Below are 17260 nucleotides of genomic sequence, written 5' to 3' on the forward strand. Positions count from 1 at the left end.
AAAGCAGATTCCCCTTCCTGTGTCCGGAGCCAGACCAAGGTTATTCACTGTGATTCTTAGTGCCTAGTCAGTGCCAGGTATATATTACATGCTTAATAAAAACTCAACAAATGAAAAGGGGGCAGGGTCTATATAAAAGTCCACCAGAATGATTGTATGCAGTAAGTGCTTAGTCAGTATTTGGTAGAGGACAGACGTATGTGTTATAGAGTAGGTGCTCAGTTATGCTTTGTTGAATGAATGAATGAGTATTGCATGTGTCTAATATGTAGCAGGTGCTCAGTAAATGTTAGTTCGATAAACCACAAATGTTAATGCCTAACTGAGAATGGATGCTCAATGATTGTTGAGTGAATGAATGAGGACAGGAGCCCTTGGGACATAAGGACTGGGAACAAATGTGGCTGTCCTCTATTGCCTCTAGTCCTTTAGTCCCAGAGGGCCCTTATACTCTTCCAGTATGTGTTCTTGGGGGATACGTGACATTAGGGTGCCCACATCAGTTACAGAAAAGCCCATATAGCTCTGCTACTTACAAAGCGAGAAGAGTTGTCATTCTTGACAGTTTTTGCATTGCCGAAAGCCTCCAGGATTGGGTTCGCCTGTAGAAGCTGCTTTTCCAGCTCCCCCTAAAAGTCATTCACATCTAGTTATGGGGGAACACAACCTAGGACCTGACATAAAGCTCTGCCCTTTGGCCACAGGCTCTGTTCTGTTTTTGGCTCCACCTAGGCCCCAAATGTCCCATTCAGATGTACAGGATCTGTTCACAAGAACTTTCTGACAGAGAAGAAGATATCTGCTCCCTAGAAAGACTGCTTCCCAGAGACAAAGGTCATTATATCATACACTGCTTGGATGCTTACAACCCCATAAATGGCACCCCTAGGAGTGTACAATGTACAACCTGCCTGCTGTCCTTGGTGATATCACAGTTCAGGTTTGCCTTCTTCAAGCTAAACTACTACAACTTTCCGACAGCTTAAGTGCAAATTTTAAAAGTTGCAGCATTTCACTTGGCAGGCCTGGACTTCTGATGTTTCCTATGGAAGATACTTTGGGAGGCTCCAAATCCGCCAGAAATCCTTTTCAGCAGCTGCAGAATGAAGCCTTGAAGTTGCATGAACTCTGTCTAGTAGATTAAATGCAGCTGAGACTGCGTGCAGCCCCCCAGGCCCCTCTGCGGGGCTCCTGTGTGCAAATGCAGTCATGAGATTAATGGAGGTAAGGAAAGGGCCAACAAAGTAAGCCATGCCGGGAAAGCAAAGAGATGTCAAACCACAGAAGGCAGTGGCTACTGCTGCTGCCTGGCCATCCCCCTGGAATGCAGCCTGCAAAATAAGATGCAGAAGGCCTTACCTTCATGGAAACCCCAGCACCAAGTGGACCTGGTCCACTAGAGAAATTGACAAGAAGAGTCATCTACTTTCCTTGGCTAGTAGGAAGAAACTTGGAGTAATTGCCATCTACCTGCAGACTTGGGATCCAGTTTCCCCACAAAGCTCCCTCTTCTGTAAAGAGGTTTTTAGCAGGCATATTGAAAGGCCTTCCAAGGAGAGCTTTGAACATAGAGACCTCATCTGATGTGTATTGAGACTATGCTCCAGAATCGTTAATTGACTTGGCAGAGGTTACATAGTCTATGTCAAATAACATTCAACTTCTTGTCTGAGACAAAGTACTGTGTGGCCCAGCATCTACCTACAACAGACTAGGTGACATGGAACATGCTGGAGGGTCACTTCTAGGCTGGGACCCATGTGACAGCCCAGAGTCCAGTTCACATATGCAGAGGTCCATGCAAGGCCAGGTTGTGTGCAGCACAGCTGGGGCCTTACCTAGCCACCAAAGCTAGTGCATCACAACCCCAAGATGGTTTCAAATGTCTTGGGTGAGGCAACTGGCATGCAGGAGAAGAGACATGTATGACACACACATGCACAAAGACACACAGGTGCAGGGGACAGAGCTGGGGCAGGAAGGCAGGGAAGGTAGCTTTGCCCTGGCTGGGTTTCCCACTGACCAAGCCAGGGCCACTCTGGAGCCTAATGGTCCTAAGATGCTCAACAGATGGGATGGTTCAGTGTGTTGGGAAACTGATGGCAGGCACATTGTGGGAAGGGATGAGGTTTATTTTGAACTGGGGAAATCCATCCAGGTTGGAGTGCAGCCCTGGGGATTCTGGCAGGAGCCTCTGGTTAGCTAACATGCCCCACTCTGCACTCTGGCATCACCCCCACCCTAACCCACGCACTCCATGATATTTTGGTGCCTCTACTAGTCTGGGGCCAGGAACTCAGGGGTTTGCCCTGCTCTCACATCCACTAGGGGGCCCGTGGGTGCAACAGATGCATGCAGGTCTTAATCCACTCGGTGCCTCCCGTCACACCAGGAACACTCTGTTACTCACGTAGGCAAAAGATGGGCCTTGCTGCAGTGAGACAGCACAGTATGAAACAGACATCAGTGCTTCTGCCTTCACACCCAAGCCCACCCGACAGTGGGAGCCCTGGGTGGAGCTCCTCCTCCTTGCTGCCACTGCTACCAGGCCCAGCCCACAGGGACCAGCTCCTTCCCTTCCACTGTACTCTAGCCTCTCCTTCCTTCTCTCCCTTCTCCCTCCCTTGTTCCCTTTGTTCCTTTTGAGACACTGTATAACCAGGCTTACTTTGAACTCATGATCCTCCTGCCTCAGCTCCTGAGTGCTGGGATCACAGGTTCACACCATCACAACTACCAGGCATCTCATTTCCTAATTGCTGGCCTCAGTGGATGTCTTCCTTCCTTCCTTCCTTCCTTCCTTCCTTCCTTCCTTCCTTCCTTCCTTCCTCCCTCCCTCCCTCCCTCCCTTCCTTCCTCCCTCCCTTCCTTCTTTCCTTCCTTCCTTCTTTCCTCTCTCCCTCCCTCCTTTTTTGACAGGGTCTCATGTATCCCAGGCTGGTGTCAAACTTACTAGATAGCTGAAGATGAACTTGAACTTCTGGTTCTCCTGCCTTTACCTCCCAAGTGTTTGGATTACAGTGTACACTACCACATCTGGTTTATGGGATGCTGGGGATGAGCCCAAGGCTTTGTGCCTGCTAGGCAGGCACTCTATCAATTGAGCCCCAGGTGCCCCCCCCTGCACTGGCCTCTGATCTGATGGGGGAAGAAATGTGTCTGAATATGCAGGGAGAGAATATCCAGCCCTCATAAAGCTGGGCCATCCTAACTGTTATGTCTTGTTTTCATTATATAGAAAAAGGCTAGGTGGGGGAGAAGTGGGATTCTCTCTGTCATACAAACTCAGGCCAGTGTTCCCTACACATAACCCTAACAGGCTAGCCTATAGTCCTGGGCTTGTTTAAAGGGAAAAGTATCCCAGGACATAGCCAGCCTCCACTCCAGGTCCCTGAGAGCTCCAGGCTCACTGGCCACTGTGCCAGTCTGTCACCCCTAAGAGCAGGAAGCAAGATGCAGGGTGGCAGATGCTGTCATCCCCTGTCCCCAGCATCCATACAGAGGTACTGACTGGACCCAGGGTCCCACATGGGACAGATGAGGAATGCAAATGGAAGAGAGGAAGAAAAGTAAGGGAAGGTTCTAGAAACTCCCTCTACTTTCCTTCTAAGTCTCCCTCCTACTGGGCCAGTATAGTGCCTTTGTGGGGTTTTTGTTTTTTGGTTCTCTCCCTGTCAGTGTAACCACATGTCCCTGCAGGATGTCATCCTTGTGGCTCACAGAAAGAGCCTCAGCCAAGAGTGGACCAGGGACCCATGCTGAGTGACCCCAGAATCCATCTCCCCTGGGGGTGGGACATAGAGTCGTTCCAATTTGGGACTGAGCCCTACCCCCTAGGGACAGTATGTGGGGCATATTTGCTGGCTCCAAATATACTGTGGCATATAGGGACAAAGGCCAGGGAGCAGGAGCATTGGAGTTTGTAGGACAGTCCCCACAGCAGGAAATCTATTCACAGTAACTGGATTTAGTAGGGCCATTGCTAAGAAGTATTCATGGAAGACCTCAGTAGAGGAGGCTCAATCCCCAGACTGCTGGGACCAAGTAGCCATGGCAAGGGGAGGGGGTCCCCAGAGCCAGCATGCTCCACCCAGAGGGACCAACCTTGGGGGCACATGTTGAGTTCTCACTCTAGTGTTCTATTCACCCAAGTCAGCTAAGACTAGGTGTAGCCTTGGTGACAGCACTTGACACTTACCGTGATGCTACTGTCTTTCTTGCCCTTGTGGGAGGATGCCACCACAGCCAGGTACTGGATTACTTTCTTCGTGTTCTCTGTCTTCCCAGCTCCAGACTCACCTCTGAAAGACATGAGTATGATGACCCTGTAAGCCAGGCAGAACCCTCAGAGTGGGGAAATTGAGTCTTCTCCTGGAAGAGGCATTAGCTGGGTGTTTATGTGTGCAGGTGCACATATGTTTGGGTAAAAGTTTGTGTACATATGTATAGAGGCCAGAGGTCAACCTCAGTTACCATGCAGGTCACTCTCTGGCTGTAACTCACAAGTTAGGCTAGGCTGGCTGGCAGTGAACCCCAAGGTTCCGTCTGTGACTCCCCATTGCTGAGGGTACAAGCTCATCACTCTGACTAATGTTTTTTAACATGGGTCCTGAGAATCTGAACTCAGGTCCTCAAGCTCACAGCAAACACTTTACCCACTGAGCCATCTCTTCAGCTTGAGCTTGGGTTTTTCACCAGACCAAATGAGCCCAAGTAGACTCAGGCCCACAAGCCACTGTATTCTTCTAGAAATAATGCAAGAAAGAGCCCAGAAGAAGAGGGAAGAAGAACCTGAGCTCTGCTATAAAGGATCAAACTCTGGTCTGTTCAGCACCATCTGCTAAGAGGCATTGTCAGCAAATTTTACTCAGAAGAGCTGGACAAGAAAGAGGCTTCCAAGGAAGAGAGAGAACCTTCCAGAAAAGCAGAGCCTAAGGCAGAGACTCTAGAAAAAAGAATGCCTTATCCCATGAGCAGAAGCAAGGCCCTCCATCCTCAGCAGAATCCCTTTAATATCAGGCAGCTAGCTGATTATCTCAGACAAGTACCAAAGGGCTTCTTTGGTCAGAGTAATTTACACTAACATGCATATAGCTGATAGCTTCCCATGGTGGTGCACTGATGGTCTAATGAGAAGACTCCTTCTGGAGCATGAGGAGCCACCATCTTGAGCCACCAGAGATCACTGCAGTGGGGCTTCTCTACCCATGAGCTCCAGTACCACCTCTGGTTCCTCATGTCTGCTAAGAAGAAAGGATGGGGTCTCTATTCACGTTCCTTCTGCATCATCTTCCGCCCAGATTTTTTGTTTGTTTTTCTTTTCTTTGCTCAAAAGCTCTCATTTTCTGAGCTCACTTCATATTTCACGATATAAGAGAGACTTTTTTTTTAAAGTCTGGAAAAAAATTCATCTATGCAAAGGTCAGCTTGGGGTTCTCTGGGCTGAGCCAATGGCCCAGTTGAACATAGCTCTGCTCTTTTCCCTAAATAGAAGGAAAGAAATTAACTTTCTCAGCCAAGGATACCTCATTGACTTCACTCAGGCTGGAGAAAAGAGAAAAGAAAGAGCAACTACTTGCTCTGAGTATCTGGCCTGGCCCCACAGAATCCACTGTCCAGAAACAATGCTTCATGCCAGCTTCCTGTTATCCCCTGAACTGGACACAGTTTGAATGAGAACTGTTCTGCATAGGCAGTGTCTGAACACAGTCCCTAACAGGTGGTACTGTTTTGGGAGGGATAGGCAGGAGAGAGAAATAGGCATGGCTGTCAGGCAGAGAGGATGAATAGAAGGAGAAATCTGGGAGGAAAGAGAAGAAGTAGTTAGAGAAGGATGAGGACATCAGGGGCTAGCTATCCAGCTACACAGTCAGCCACAGAGTAAGAGTAAAAGTAAGATTAAGAAGTAAGAGAAAGGTAAAAGCCCAGAGGCAAAAGACAGACAGGATAATTTAAGAAAAAATTGGCAAGAAACAAGCCAAGCTAAGGCTGGGCATTTATAATTAAGAATAAGCCTCCGTGTGTGATTTATTTGGAAGCTGGGTGGCATGCCCCTCAAAAGAGCAAAAACAAACAACAACAGCTCTGGGCTTACTTGTCCCCTCACTTCAGTACCTTTAATCCTCTCAGCCATCTAATGAGGAACTTCATGATTATTCTCACCTTTTTGGGGAAACTGAGGCTTAGAGACACTGAAGTAAACTGATCTAGTTCCAGGTACTCCCATGGACAGAAAACAGAAGGGGAATGAAATTTGAACTCAGATCTAAATAGTAAGTCAATCCATATTCTCCCTCCTCCCACTTTTTTATTTTGATAAATGAGAGGGAAAGACAGAGGGACATCTCAGCCTTGGACTCTGAAACTGAAATCAGGGATCAAAGAACTAAGCCACTCAGTTGTGTACAACATAGTATAAATTACTTCAGTCGAGCTAATGTCAAAATAGTGGATAAACTTCTCTTTCAACTGAAGGGGAAGGATCTTGGTGAGGAAAGGGAGGGAAAGTTCTGCATTCTGAGCCTCATGATTGGCACGTTGACACCCTATTCTGTTCCACTCCCTACCTACCATCCATGCTTTCCCATCTGGCCTTCTGTCTCTGCTCCTGACCACAGGGAGGACATCAGCAGCGACAGACTCTGGGAACCCTTCCCTTCCCTTAGTCCTCTAGGCTCAACTATTTCCAAGTGTTTCTGATAAAAATAAATTGTCTTAGATGGCCTTGCCAAAGAACACACCCAAGTCCCAGGCTCCAGGCATCTGAAGTTGGCAGGCTCTGAGTGGCTTGAGAAACATGCCTATCTCTGCTTTGGTGACCCTGGAACTCTGAGCGACAATGCTGTCCCCATCCAAGGCCCTGTCACGGTTCTGAGGAACTTATCCCCAGCTTCCCACTCCTGGGGGGCCCCTGGCTTAGTCAGATGGAACTGGATTTTTCATGATCCACAGCTGTGTTCACTCCCTTGGTGTGTGTGACCTGTACAGTTTCATGGGGACATTCTGAGAAAATCTCTGTGCTTAATGGAAGGGTCTGAAAATTCTTAATGACTTCTCATCATGGAACTGTATATTCTCATTTGCATAAACGTAACACTATGGGGTAGTCCTGCCTCTCCAAGTTGAACATCACTAAAAGCTTATTACGGGCTGTTGTCAGCCTCACTAAGGAGCCAAATTGGCTGCATACTCACAACTCCGCCTAAGTCCCACCCCTAATGCAAACTGGCTGTGTCCTCTGGTATTGGTGTCCAACTCCTATACATCCTGTAAAGCCCAGTTAGATAGCATTCATTTTGAATACTATCTGGACTCAATATGTTCATCCCCTATAGTCCTCATTAGCTGAATGGCACAGGGGCTCCTGGGATCAGACAGCCTGAGTTCAAATACCCACTCAACCAGTCACCTGCATGGCTTCTCGTAAGTCCCTTAACCTTCTGTGCCTCTGCTTCCCTACCCATAAAATAAGTGTAAGCCAAGAATTCCATATGACCACTGTGATGGTTAATCAAGAGAACACAGCACTCAATATGGTGACTGGCACACAATCATAGCTGCTGTTCCTCCCTTACACTTGTGTGCTCTGTCTGTACCATGATCTCCATCATTGGTTCTTGTGCCAACCCATAAACCCCACATTTTCCCGTTTAGGTGTGGAGTGGGCAAGCCACTTCTGTACAGGGATGCATAGCAATCATTTCAGGCTTTGTGGGTGTCCTGGTTGGTTTCTGTCAACCAACTATGTTGGTTGACACAAACCTAGACATATCTGGGAAGAGGGACTCTTAATTGAGAAAAATATCTCCTTAATATTTGCCTTAAGTGGTGACTGATGTGGGAGGGCCCAGCCCATTGTGGGTGTCATGAGGTGTGCTAATCTATGGTCTCTGCCTGCATCAGTCCCTGTCTTAGGGCCCTGCTCTGACTTTTTTTGGTGATGAATTAGGATGTGGATTGTGATATAAACTAAATAACCCTCATCTTCCCTCATGTTGTTTTTGGTTGTGGTGTTTTATCATAGCAATAGAAAGCAAGTTAAGATAGTGGGCCATGGAGCCTCATCATACCTAACTTGTCATGGCCATTCTAGTGTGGAAGCAGCTGTGTAAACAAGTGGATTGCAGATATGTTTCAATAAAACTCTGTTTACAAAATACAAACAAAGGTCACTGGGCCCTGGTTGTCCATGTCTATTGATTTTACAGTGTGAGTTTCTTACTTCATCCCTAGACAGAGGTCCCCAGTAATGACACCTTTCCTCTCTCCTTAGTCTCTCTCTCTCTCTCTCTCTCTCTCTCTCTCTCTCTCTCTCTCTCTCTCTCTCTCTCTCTCTCTGTGTGTGTGTGTGTGTCTCTCTCTCTCTCTCTCTCTCTCTCTCTCACACACACACACACACACACACACACACTACTCTTACACAAATAAATGTTAAAAAATAAAAGACACGAAGAATCTCTCACACTCTCCAGCCACCATGACGTTCTGCCCAAGCAACTGGGTTGAATGCTATGAACTAAACCCTCTGAAATCATGAGCACAACATCAATAAATCTTTCCTGTTTCCAGTTGGTTATGCCAGATGTTGTGTAAAAGTAACTAATACATAGGCTGGTGAGCTAGCTCAGCAGGTAAAGGCACCTGCTATCAATCCTGCTGCCTTGTGTTTGATCTCTAGGACCCACATGGTTGGAGAGAAATGACTTCTAAAAGTTGTCCTCTGACCTCTACATGCACCGTGACACTTGTGCACTCCCCCACATGCACAATAAATATATGAAGTGTAATTAAAAATAGAATGATACCAGGCATCCTTAAGCATTTGAGCATACTGGTTTCCACTACATGAGCCCTGTGACAGGGCAGGACTGGGCAATTCAACTGTGAACACATCAAAGATCCCACCCTGGTGATCTTTGTCTTCAGTAAACAACAAAGGAAGAACAGCTTCACTTACGTGCACAGAATGGACTGGTCTTCGCGATCTGCAAACAGAGAAAACAGTGTGAATTAGATCAAGCCCTGAATCTAAGGGTCTGGACATGGCTCAAGCTCTCACATGTTGGTCAGACTGGAGGGGGCCAAGGGCCATTTGTACTGGATGCCCAGAACACAAGGGACCAAAGTGAACCCATGAGGACAGCCACAGTCCCTGAGGTGGCCCTTGAAAGAGGCTTGAGCCTGATGTACTGAGGAGGCCACAGACCCCCAGCCACACCAGCTCTGGGGGACCCAGAGCCTCCCCTATCCTAATTAGGTTATAGACTGGGGTGTTCAGGCTGGCCAGGTACCCTTGTAACCACAGGTCTCTGCTCTGAGGCCTAGGATAAGTGTTTTATCTTGCTGTGTCAGCTCCATCAGCTGTGAAGTGTGGTGGACGGCCCTGGGTTGTGAGCACCAGCACTCATTTCTCTCCTTGCGGGGGTGGGGGCAATGCAGGTTCCTTTACATCTGTCCCCATGTTACCCCTGCCATCCTAGAAAGCTATGATAGCTATTAGTATGCCAACTCAACATAAGCTAGAGCCATCTGAAAGGAGGGAACTTCAACTGAAGAAATGCCTCTTTAAGATCTGGTTATAAGACATTTTCTTAATTAATGGTTGATGTGAGAGGGCCCAGACCATTCTGGGTGGTGCCATCCCTGGGCTGGTGGTCCTCGGTTCTATAAGAAAGTAGGCTGAGCAAGATATGAGGAGTGAACCAGTAAGCAGCACCTTTCCATAGCTATCAGCTCCTGCCTCCAGGTTCCTGCCCTGACTTCCTTCAGTGATGTGGAAGCATAAGCAAATAAATACTTTCCTCCCACATTGTTTTGGTCGTGATGTTTCATCACAGCAATAGCAATCCTAATAAGTCTTGGAGTGTCTCCTTTTGTGCCCAGGGGAGAGTTAAGATTGTACCCAGAGCTGAGCTGACTGGACATCTGACTTAGAGTCTTCACTTGGTTAGGAATGGGCATGTAGCACAGAGGCCTCCCTTACTTCCTTCTAAGCCCTTGGTTTCTGTCCTTATGCCTTCTCCTACCCATGCCAGTGTTCCCACATGTCTAAAAGCTCCTTTGTAGGCTCTGCTCTCTGGAAGTTGACAGGTCAGTGCCTGATGCCTAGTACCAGAGACACCCCACCCTCTGATGCATAGGACATTATGAGATCAAAGATCAAGCAAGCATCACTGACAGCTTCTACTCAGAAAGTGTTCCAGCCAGTCAGCCAAGCAGGGACATGGGAACAGCAACCAACACTCTAACCAGCAGCCAAGAGCAGAGATATCAGAATGCCACACCTGATGGGCAATGCCTGAGGTAGCATCTTTCATCTTTTCATCTATTTCTTGCACGGCGGCCCTCAGCCTCATTTTACTGCAGAGCTCCTGGTCTATGGGATACCGGACCTCCAATGCCAGCCAGATGGTTGAGTGCCCTGTTATCTGTTTTGAATGGATCACAGATAGATAGACAGACAGATGGACAGATCAGAGGACAGAGAGGAGGATGGATAGATGGATAATGGGAGCAGGAAATCAGAAATTCAAAGCCATCCTTGGCTATGTAGTGAGTACCAGGCCAGGCCAGCCAGGGCTACATAGTGAGACCTATCTTAAAGAAAGAAAGAAAGAAAGAAAGAAAGAAAGAAAGAAAGAAAGAAAGAAAGAAAGAAAGAAGGAAGGAAGGAAGGAAGGAAGGAAGGAAGGAAGGAAGAAAGAAGGAAGGAAGAAAGAAAGAAAGAAATAGGGGGAGGGAGGGGAGGAGCAAGAAAGGGAGGAAAAGAGAAGAAATAATAAAGCAAGCAAGGAAGGAAGAAAGGAAGGAAGCCCATCATATTCTGATTGAGGTGAGGGCTGGAGGAACCAGTGCCCTGTGACTAGAACCCAGGCAGCAAGAATGTCTCTACAACCTGATGACCTGACAGGGTCTCATGTAGCCCAGGTTAGCCTCAGATTCACTATGTAGCCTAGGATGACTTTGAATGTCTGATCCCTTGTCTCTATCTCCTCAATTCTGTGATTCCAGGTCTCCAGCACTCACTGTTCATGCAGCACTGGGGATGGTGGCCTCATGCACATTAGGCAGGCACTTTGCTCTCTGAGCTGTGTCCCCAGCCAGCCCTGACCGACATTATTTTAAGGAAGGCCTTAAGTATTGGCAGACCATGGGCTTCTTCCATCTGACCTGAGGAGGGAGCCAGGCTTTCTCAGCAACCTGGCAAGAGCTAGGCCCTGAGCAGGAGAGATTTATAGGGTCAGAGGCTCCTGGGCCTCCCAGAAGGAGGAGCAGTCTTTGTGCTGAGGGCCACTGGCAGCTCTCTGGCCCAGGATGTTCCCATAGGAAACACAAGCGTGGGAAGTGCTTCTTTGGGTCAGCTGTTGAACTGACCCTAGGGAGCTTGCCTGAACTTTCCATGGCTGGGGCATTCAGTTTCCTCTCTGAGCCCAGTCTTTGAGAGGGCCAGGGAGGGGATGGCTCAGTGGGTAAAGGTGCCTGTGGCCAAACCTGAAGACCTGAGCAACCTTGGGGTCCACATGGTAGAAGGAGAGAACTGACTCCCACAAGTTGTCCTTTGACCTCCACACATGCCTGTGCACATACACAAAATCAGTAAATGTAATTCATAAATTTTTAGAAGGTAGAACAAGACCTTCTGCCCCACCACACATCTCCTTGTCCACTCAGGTCCTTCTGTTAATCATTGACTGTGAAATTCACAGGACATGAGCCAGCTCAAAACAAGTAACTTTGGGTACTTAGGATATTCATAACATCACATGGTAAAACAAACAAACAAACAAAGGACTGTGTAGCATTATATTTATATTCACCTCAAAGAGGTAGGAAAGAAAATATCCATCACCTGATGAATGGATTTAAAAAATGTGGTATGTCCATTCAATGAGCTATTATTCTTCCATGGAAAGTAAAAGTGCTGACACCTGCTACAGCAGTTGTGAATCTTGAAAAGACTACACCAAGCAAAAAAAAGCCGGTCCCAGAATGTGACTAATCAAAAGTTTCCATTCACCTTACTTGACTAACTGCCTGGGGCTGGGTGAGAATGTGGAGTGACCTCAATGAGTACAAGATTTGGGGGAGGATAACAAATTTTAATTAAGTTACATTGACAGCTCCATATCCTGTAACAACTCACTAGTGACCTGTGACTTGCATCTTTATTTATCTATTTGGTTTTTCGAGACAGAGTTTCTCTGTGTGTATGCCTGGCTATCTTGGAACTCACTCTGTAGACCAGGCTGACCTCAAATTCACAGAGATCCACCTGCGTCTGTCCCCAAAGTGCTAGGATTAAAGGCGTGCACCACCACAGCCCGGTGTGACTTGCATATCTAAAATTGATTTACTTATGCTAGGTACATTTTATCAGAATAAAGCTTTTAAAAAACACAATTAATTTTTTACTCCCTCCTTTTTTCTATTTTTGAGACAGTTATGTAGCCCAGGCTGACCTCAAATTCACAATCTTCCTGCTTTTACATCCTGGGAGCTGGGATTTCTGGCACTACCACCACACTTGACTTATACCACGTCTAAGCTCTGCTGTATACCAGGCCCTGGAAACACAAGCCAACAAGAGCCACTGTTCCTTACTTCTACATAGTTGATGGTGCTGATGGCACAGTGTGGAAGTTGTGGTGGTTTAATGGAAATGGCTCCCATAGACTCACATATTTGAATGTTTAATCACCAGTTAGTAGAACTGTTTGGGAAGGATTAGGAGGTGTGACTTTTTTTGAGTGGGTGTGGCCTGACTGGAGGAGTTGTGGCCTGATTGGAGGAGGTGTAGTTTTGTTGGAGGAGGTGTATGGGGAGGGGCGATTTGAGGTTTCAAAAGCCCATGCCAGGGTGAGTGTCTCTCTCTGCCTGCAGATCGGGATGTAAAACTCCCAGCTACTGCTCCAGCACCATGCCTGTCTGCTTCCCACCATGATGATCATTGACTAAACTATAAGCAAGGTCCCAGTCAAATGCTTTGCTTTATAAGAGTTGTTGCAGTCAGAACACTGACTTAGAGAGGAGCCAAATGGGCAAAGAAATGATTGAGGGCTGTAGTCACACTTATAACCAGGACATGCTCCAGTGCACAGACCTCAGGATACCTCTGTGGCTTCCCAGAATGACAAGAAGCCTTCCAGGCTGTGTTTATAACTGAACTATGTCAAGGATATGTAGGAGTGCAGGAGGGATGGGGGTCAGGTGGGGGTGGGCAGAGCATCCCTGGCCTGACCAAAGCAGTTCCCATGGGCAATGACAGCCCTGCTGTGACTCAGCTTCTAGCTGAAGGCTCTGGGTCCTGGGACCTCACACCCATCACTAATCTGCCCAGGTCTACTCTTCCTACCTGGCCTGGGGGCTTGTCTTTGGATGTCTGAGTCTTGGGATGTGCTTGTGGGGAGTGGGACAATAGGCCTGGGATCACCCCCACTGAGGCATAGCTGGCCAGGACTCCCTGGAGGTGCCCAGCAGCCCAGAGTCTCACAGACTGGCTATTTCAGTTGATCCCCAGCTGGAGTTCTTGTTGACTGGCTGCTGAGGCTGAGGCGTGCAGGCTATCCATAAAAGGAGAAAGCCAAGTGGAGCTGGGAAAGCATCCCAGGCTCCACGCCTCTCTTCCTTCTTCTTGTACCAGCCAGCTGTAGATATGAGAGAGGGAGGGGACCGCAAGCCCAAAGAATGTGACTCCCTAGTTCAAATCTCCCAAGAAGTTGGCTTCCAGAAGATTTTTACACACTCTGTGAAGCTACTGCGAACTTGTCACCCTGAGTCTCCTTTGACACCAGGGCAGCTGACAGCTAAGGTTCAGGCATGGCTCAGAGTGATCCTCAGACCACCTGGAGTAGACAACAAAGACACTGAGCCACAGAGAGATGGATTCTGCAGCCCTGACACACCACCACCACCACCACCCCACCACCATCCCTGCAAACCCTGTTGCTGAGGACCTGGCCCCTCCCCTCTTCTGCGTTCTCTCTGGCAGACTCAGATAGGTTTGCACTGGGTCCAGGGAAGCATTTTCTTACCCTTAGAACTGGACCATTGAGGGGTACCTGGGACCGGGGATTCTGATGGCCTCTGGGGGCTCAGCTCTTTCTTACCTACCCCCGTCTCCTTCCTCCAGCCCTAGGAGCCTCTCCCATCTCAAGTTAATGGTCACCTTCCAGGAGACATCCACTGTCTCCTAGTTTAGGAAACAGGCCCCAGGGTAGCATCCTTCAGCTCCTGAACCTCCCTTCTCTGCCCTGTGAGACTACTTAACTGATGCCCCTGAACCAGACTGTGTGTGGGAGGGCTGTGGCATATGTTAGGCCCTCAGTCAACCCTTCTGAGACAATCAGCTGGGAGACCACATACTTCTTATGCTCCCTGGATGAGGAACATGATGCAACATACCAGTATGGGCACCTCAAATCTACTCCCCTAGGCAAGCCTGCTTCTCCAACTCAGAATTTACTATTTATTCATAATTTTAAGAGTCTTGACTGCCTCCTGTCTCTGTAAGAACCCATGGGCACCAAAGATCATGGATATTCACATCTCCACTTATATGGGGAAACCTAATCACTAAGTCTACCCTCACAAATGGGACATATGCCCGCACCCAAGAGACCCCAAAGAGTGAGGCAGTCCCTTCAGCCACATGAAGCTGTGGCTAAAAGGTGCTGAGACAGTTCCTTACCAGAACCTGATCTTGCTAGCTCTCTGGTGCTGTACTTATCAGCCTCTAGTGAGCAGTGCCTTCTTATCACCTCTAACTCACCCAGGAGGCTAACCTGAGCTACATACCGCATTCAATGTCAACCTGGATTACAGTGAGATCCTGTCTGAAGAGACCAAAGGTGAATGGAGGTGAGGGAAGGAAGGAAGGATGGAGGGATGGATAGATGGATGGAGGGATGGACAGACGAATGGAGGAGTGGATGGATAAAGTCAACAATTTGTAATTATTTGTTTATGGAAGCAGCTAAATAGGTGAGGAGCAACTATGCCCAGAGACTCAATCAATGAGAGGCACTGTACCCCACTGCAATAGCCAGTCCAGACTAGGCAGAACCGAGCATAGTCACAAACCTTCCTGGAAGCAGAGGCAAAACTGCATCCTGTCTTGGAGACATGTTTGTAGGGTGTCAACTTTGAGTCCACAGCCTGACACTAGGCACTCCCCATCTAGTGGCCTCTGTGCTGCACAGCTGTTTCTTCATGGGGAAAACAGATCCAAACCCAGACTTTTCAGGAGCACAAAAAGCTGCCCTATGAGACTAGATTGAGAAAGCCTTGAAGCTACCCATGACACAGCTCAGAGCTTTGAGCGCTGTATTGACTGTCATTAGCACAATGACATGCTTATATGTACATGCTTGTATGTACACACATGTATGTGGAGGCCAGAGTTGAACCTCAGGTGCTGGCTCTCTCAGGGTCTCTCACAAACCATCCCAAGGAGCTCACTGATCAGGCTAGGCACAAATCCTCCTGTTTGCACCTCTATAGCTCTGGTATTATAAGCTCTCACACTCAACTTTTTCACATTGTGTTCTCATTTTGCACAGGTCCTCACTTTACCGACTGAGCTACCTCCCAGTCCCCTATTTTCATCATTGAAAACAGAGATCTGGGACCAGATGTGGCCATGCATGTCTGTAATTCTAGCCCTTAAGAGGCTAGGACAGGGGGATTTCACATTCCAGGTCATTCTGGGCTATATAGTATGACTCTGTCATGAATGCATGTATGAGTGGATGAATGAATGAAGAATGACTGAAGCTAGCAGCCCAGAGCAGTGTCTATGGACAGTAACGACTCTGAATTAGGAGGTTAGAGTACATGGCCATGGTCAACCCCTTTGTAATTAGAAGATGCCAAAGTTGGAACCTTTGTGTCTCCCTGCAAATCTCCACCTTAAGGTGAAGTGGGGCCCTTGGAGGTGATAGGTCACCGATGGGATTCGTGTCTTTATAAAACAAAAAACAACAACAACAAAAAAAAAGGGTGTTTATTTCCTCTTGGACACAGCAGCAGGGACACCATCTTTGAACAAGAAATAGGCCTTCACCAGACTGAACAGGAAATGGGCCCTTGCCAGAATCCTGTAATGTGCCTTCATCTGGGCTTCCAGCTTCTAGAACTTCAGGGAGTAAATTTCTATTGTTTATAATGGCATTTTGTTATTGTAGCCTGGACAGATTAAGACCTAAAGCCCCAAATGGGTGTGCTCGTATACGTCTGTAATCCTAGCAAGAGGCTGAGGAAGGAGCCTGAGGCAGACGATGATTGCCACGAAAGTCTTATAGCTAGACTGTGTCTTGAAAATAAAAATAGGTCTGGAGAGATGGCTCCATGGTTACGTGCACTGGTTGCTCTTGCAGAGAACCTGGATTCAGTTCCCAGCACATGGAGGCTTACAACTCTCTGTAATTCCAGTTCCAGGGATCTGGTGCCTTTTTCTGGATTTAGTGAATACCAGGCATGCAATATGGTGCACAGATAAACCCTCAGGTAAAATACCTATACACATTTTAAAAAATCTTTAAAACCAAAGCAAAAACAAATAGCAACAAAGACCTATGGCCTATGCTAGTCCCTTTGCCTCTGGGCCCAGTTTTCTCTTTGACACATCATCTACATGACCTTGAAGAAAGAGAAAAGTCACCAGGTTTCACTCTCAATTCTAAGGCAAATCTTTTGTCATGTGAAACCCTCTAAAAATTATCAAATGCAGAGGCTCCTATCAGCTCTCCAGGCCCAGGTTTAATAGCGTCTGTTCTCTTCTCCCCTATTCTACAGACCAGCCTGTAGGGATCAATCAGGTAGGCATGGGCCAGTTCCCCTAAGGCATGCCAACCATAGAACAGAAAGACCTGCTTCCTGCCCACCTCCCAGACTTAGCTTAGGCTTGGAGAGGGCTAAGCTGAGAGTCCCAGCTGTTTTCTTTTTCATCACTGACAAGGTCCTCTTGGTGCTGATGAGGTGAGAACAAGGCACTTGTGATGACACAAAGCCAGCTCCCCACCTCCTGAGGCCTCCACCATCAGGTTAGAGTAAAATCTTATCTGCATTTCAGATAAAATCTTATCTGCCTTTCTGACCCACAGGGTCCTATCAGAAGGCTTAGTGCACCATTTCACACTCCGCCTGTAATTTGCTGAGTCCAACTCTGGTTCCCAAGTGTTCAACCTTCAACACCCAGATAAGAAGCAAGACCCATAGGGACAAAAGGCCTTTCCTGGGCTGGGGGCCAAGGACAGCTCAGTTC

At 47.7% G+C, this 17260-nt stretch overlaps 1 protein-coding gene across 1 annotated transcript in view; it reads right to left on the reverse strand.

The window, feature by feature from the left end:
• Nucleotides 1-17260, reverse strand: part of Myh11 (myosin heavy chain 11) — a 114062-nt gene that overhangs the window by 53486 nt on the left and 43316 nt on the right. The window contains exons 5-8 of the mRNA XM_052759598.1: nt 8957-8984; nt 4199-4301; nt 2411-2431; nt 537-629 (exon numbers count right to left, since the gene is read on the reverse strand). Of these exons, the coding sequence (XP_052615558.1) occupies nt 537-629; nt 2411-2431; nt 4199-4301; nt 8957-8984 (245 nt within the window). The remainder of the gene's footprint in view (nt 1-536; nt 630-2410; nt 2432-4198; nt 4302-8956; nt 8985-17260) is intronic.

Source organism: Peromyscus californicus, unplaced genomic scaffold, assembly GCF_007827085.1.
Source record: "Peromyscus californicus insignis strain IS unplaced genomic scaffold, ASM782708v3 Scaffold_3__1_contigs__length_106647218, whole genome shotgun sequence".
NCBI classification, from domain to species: Eukaryota; Metazoa; Chordata; class Mammalia; order Rodentia; family Cricetidae; genus Peromyscus; species Peromyscus californicus.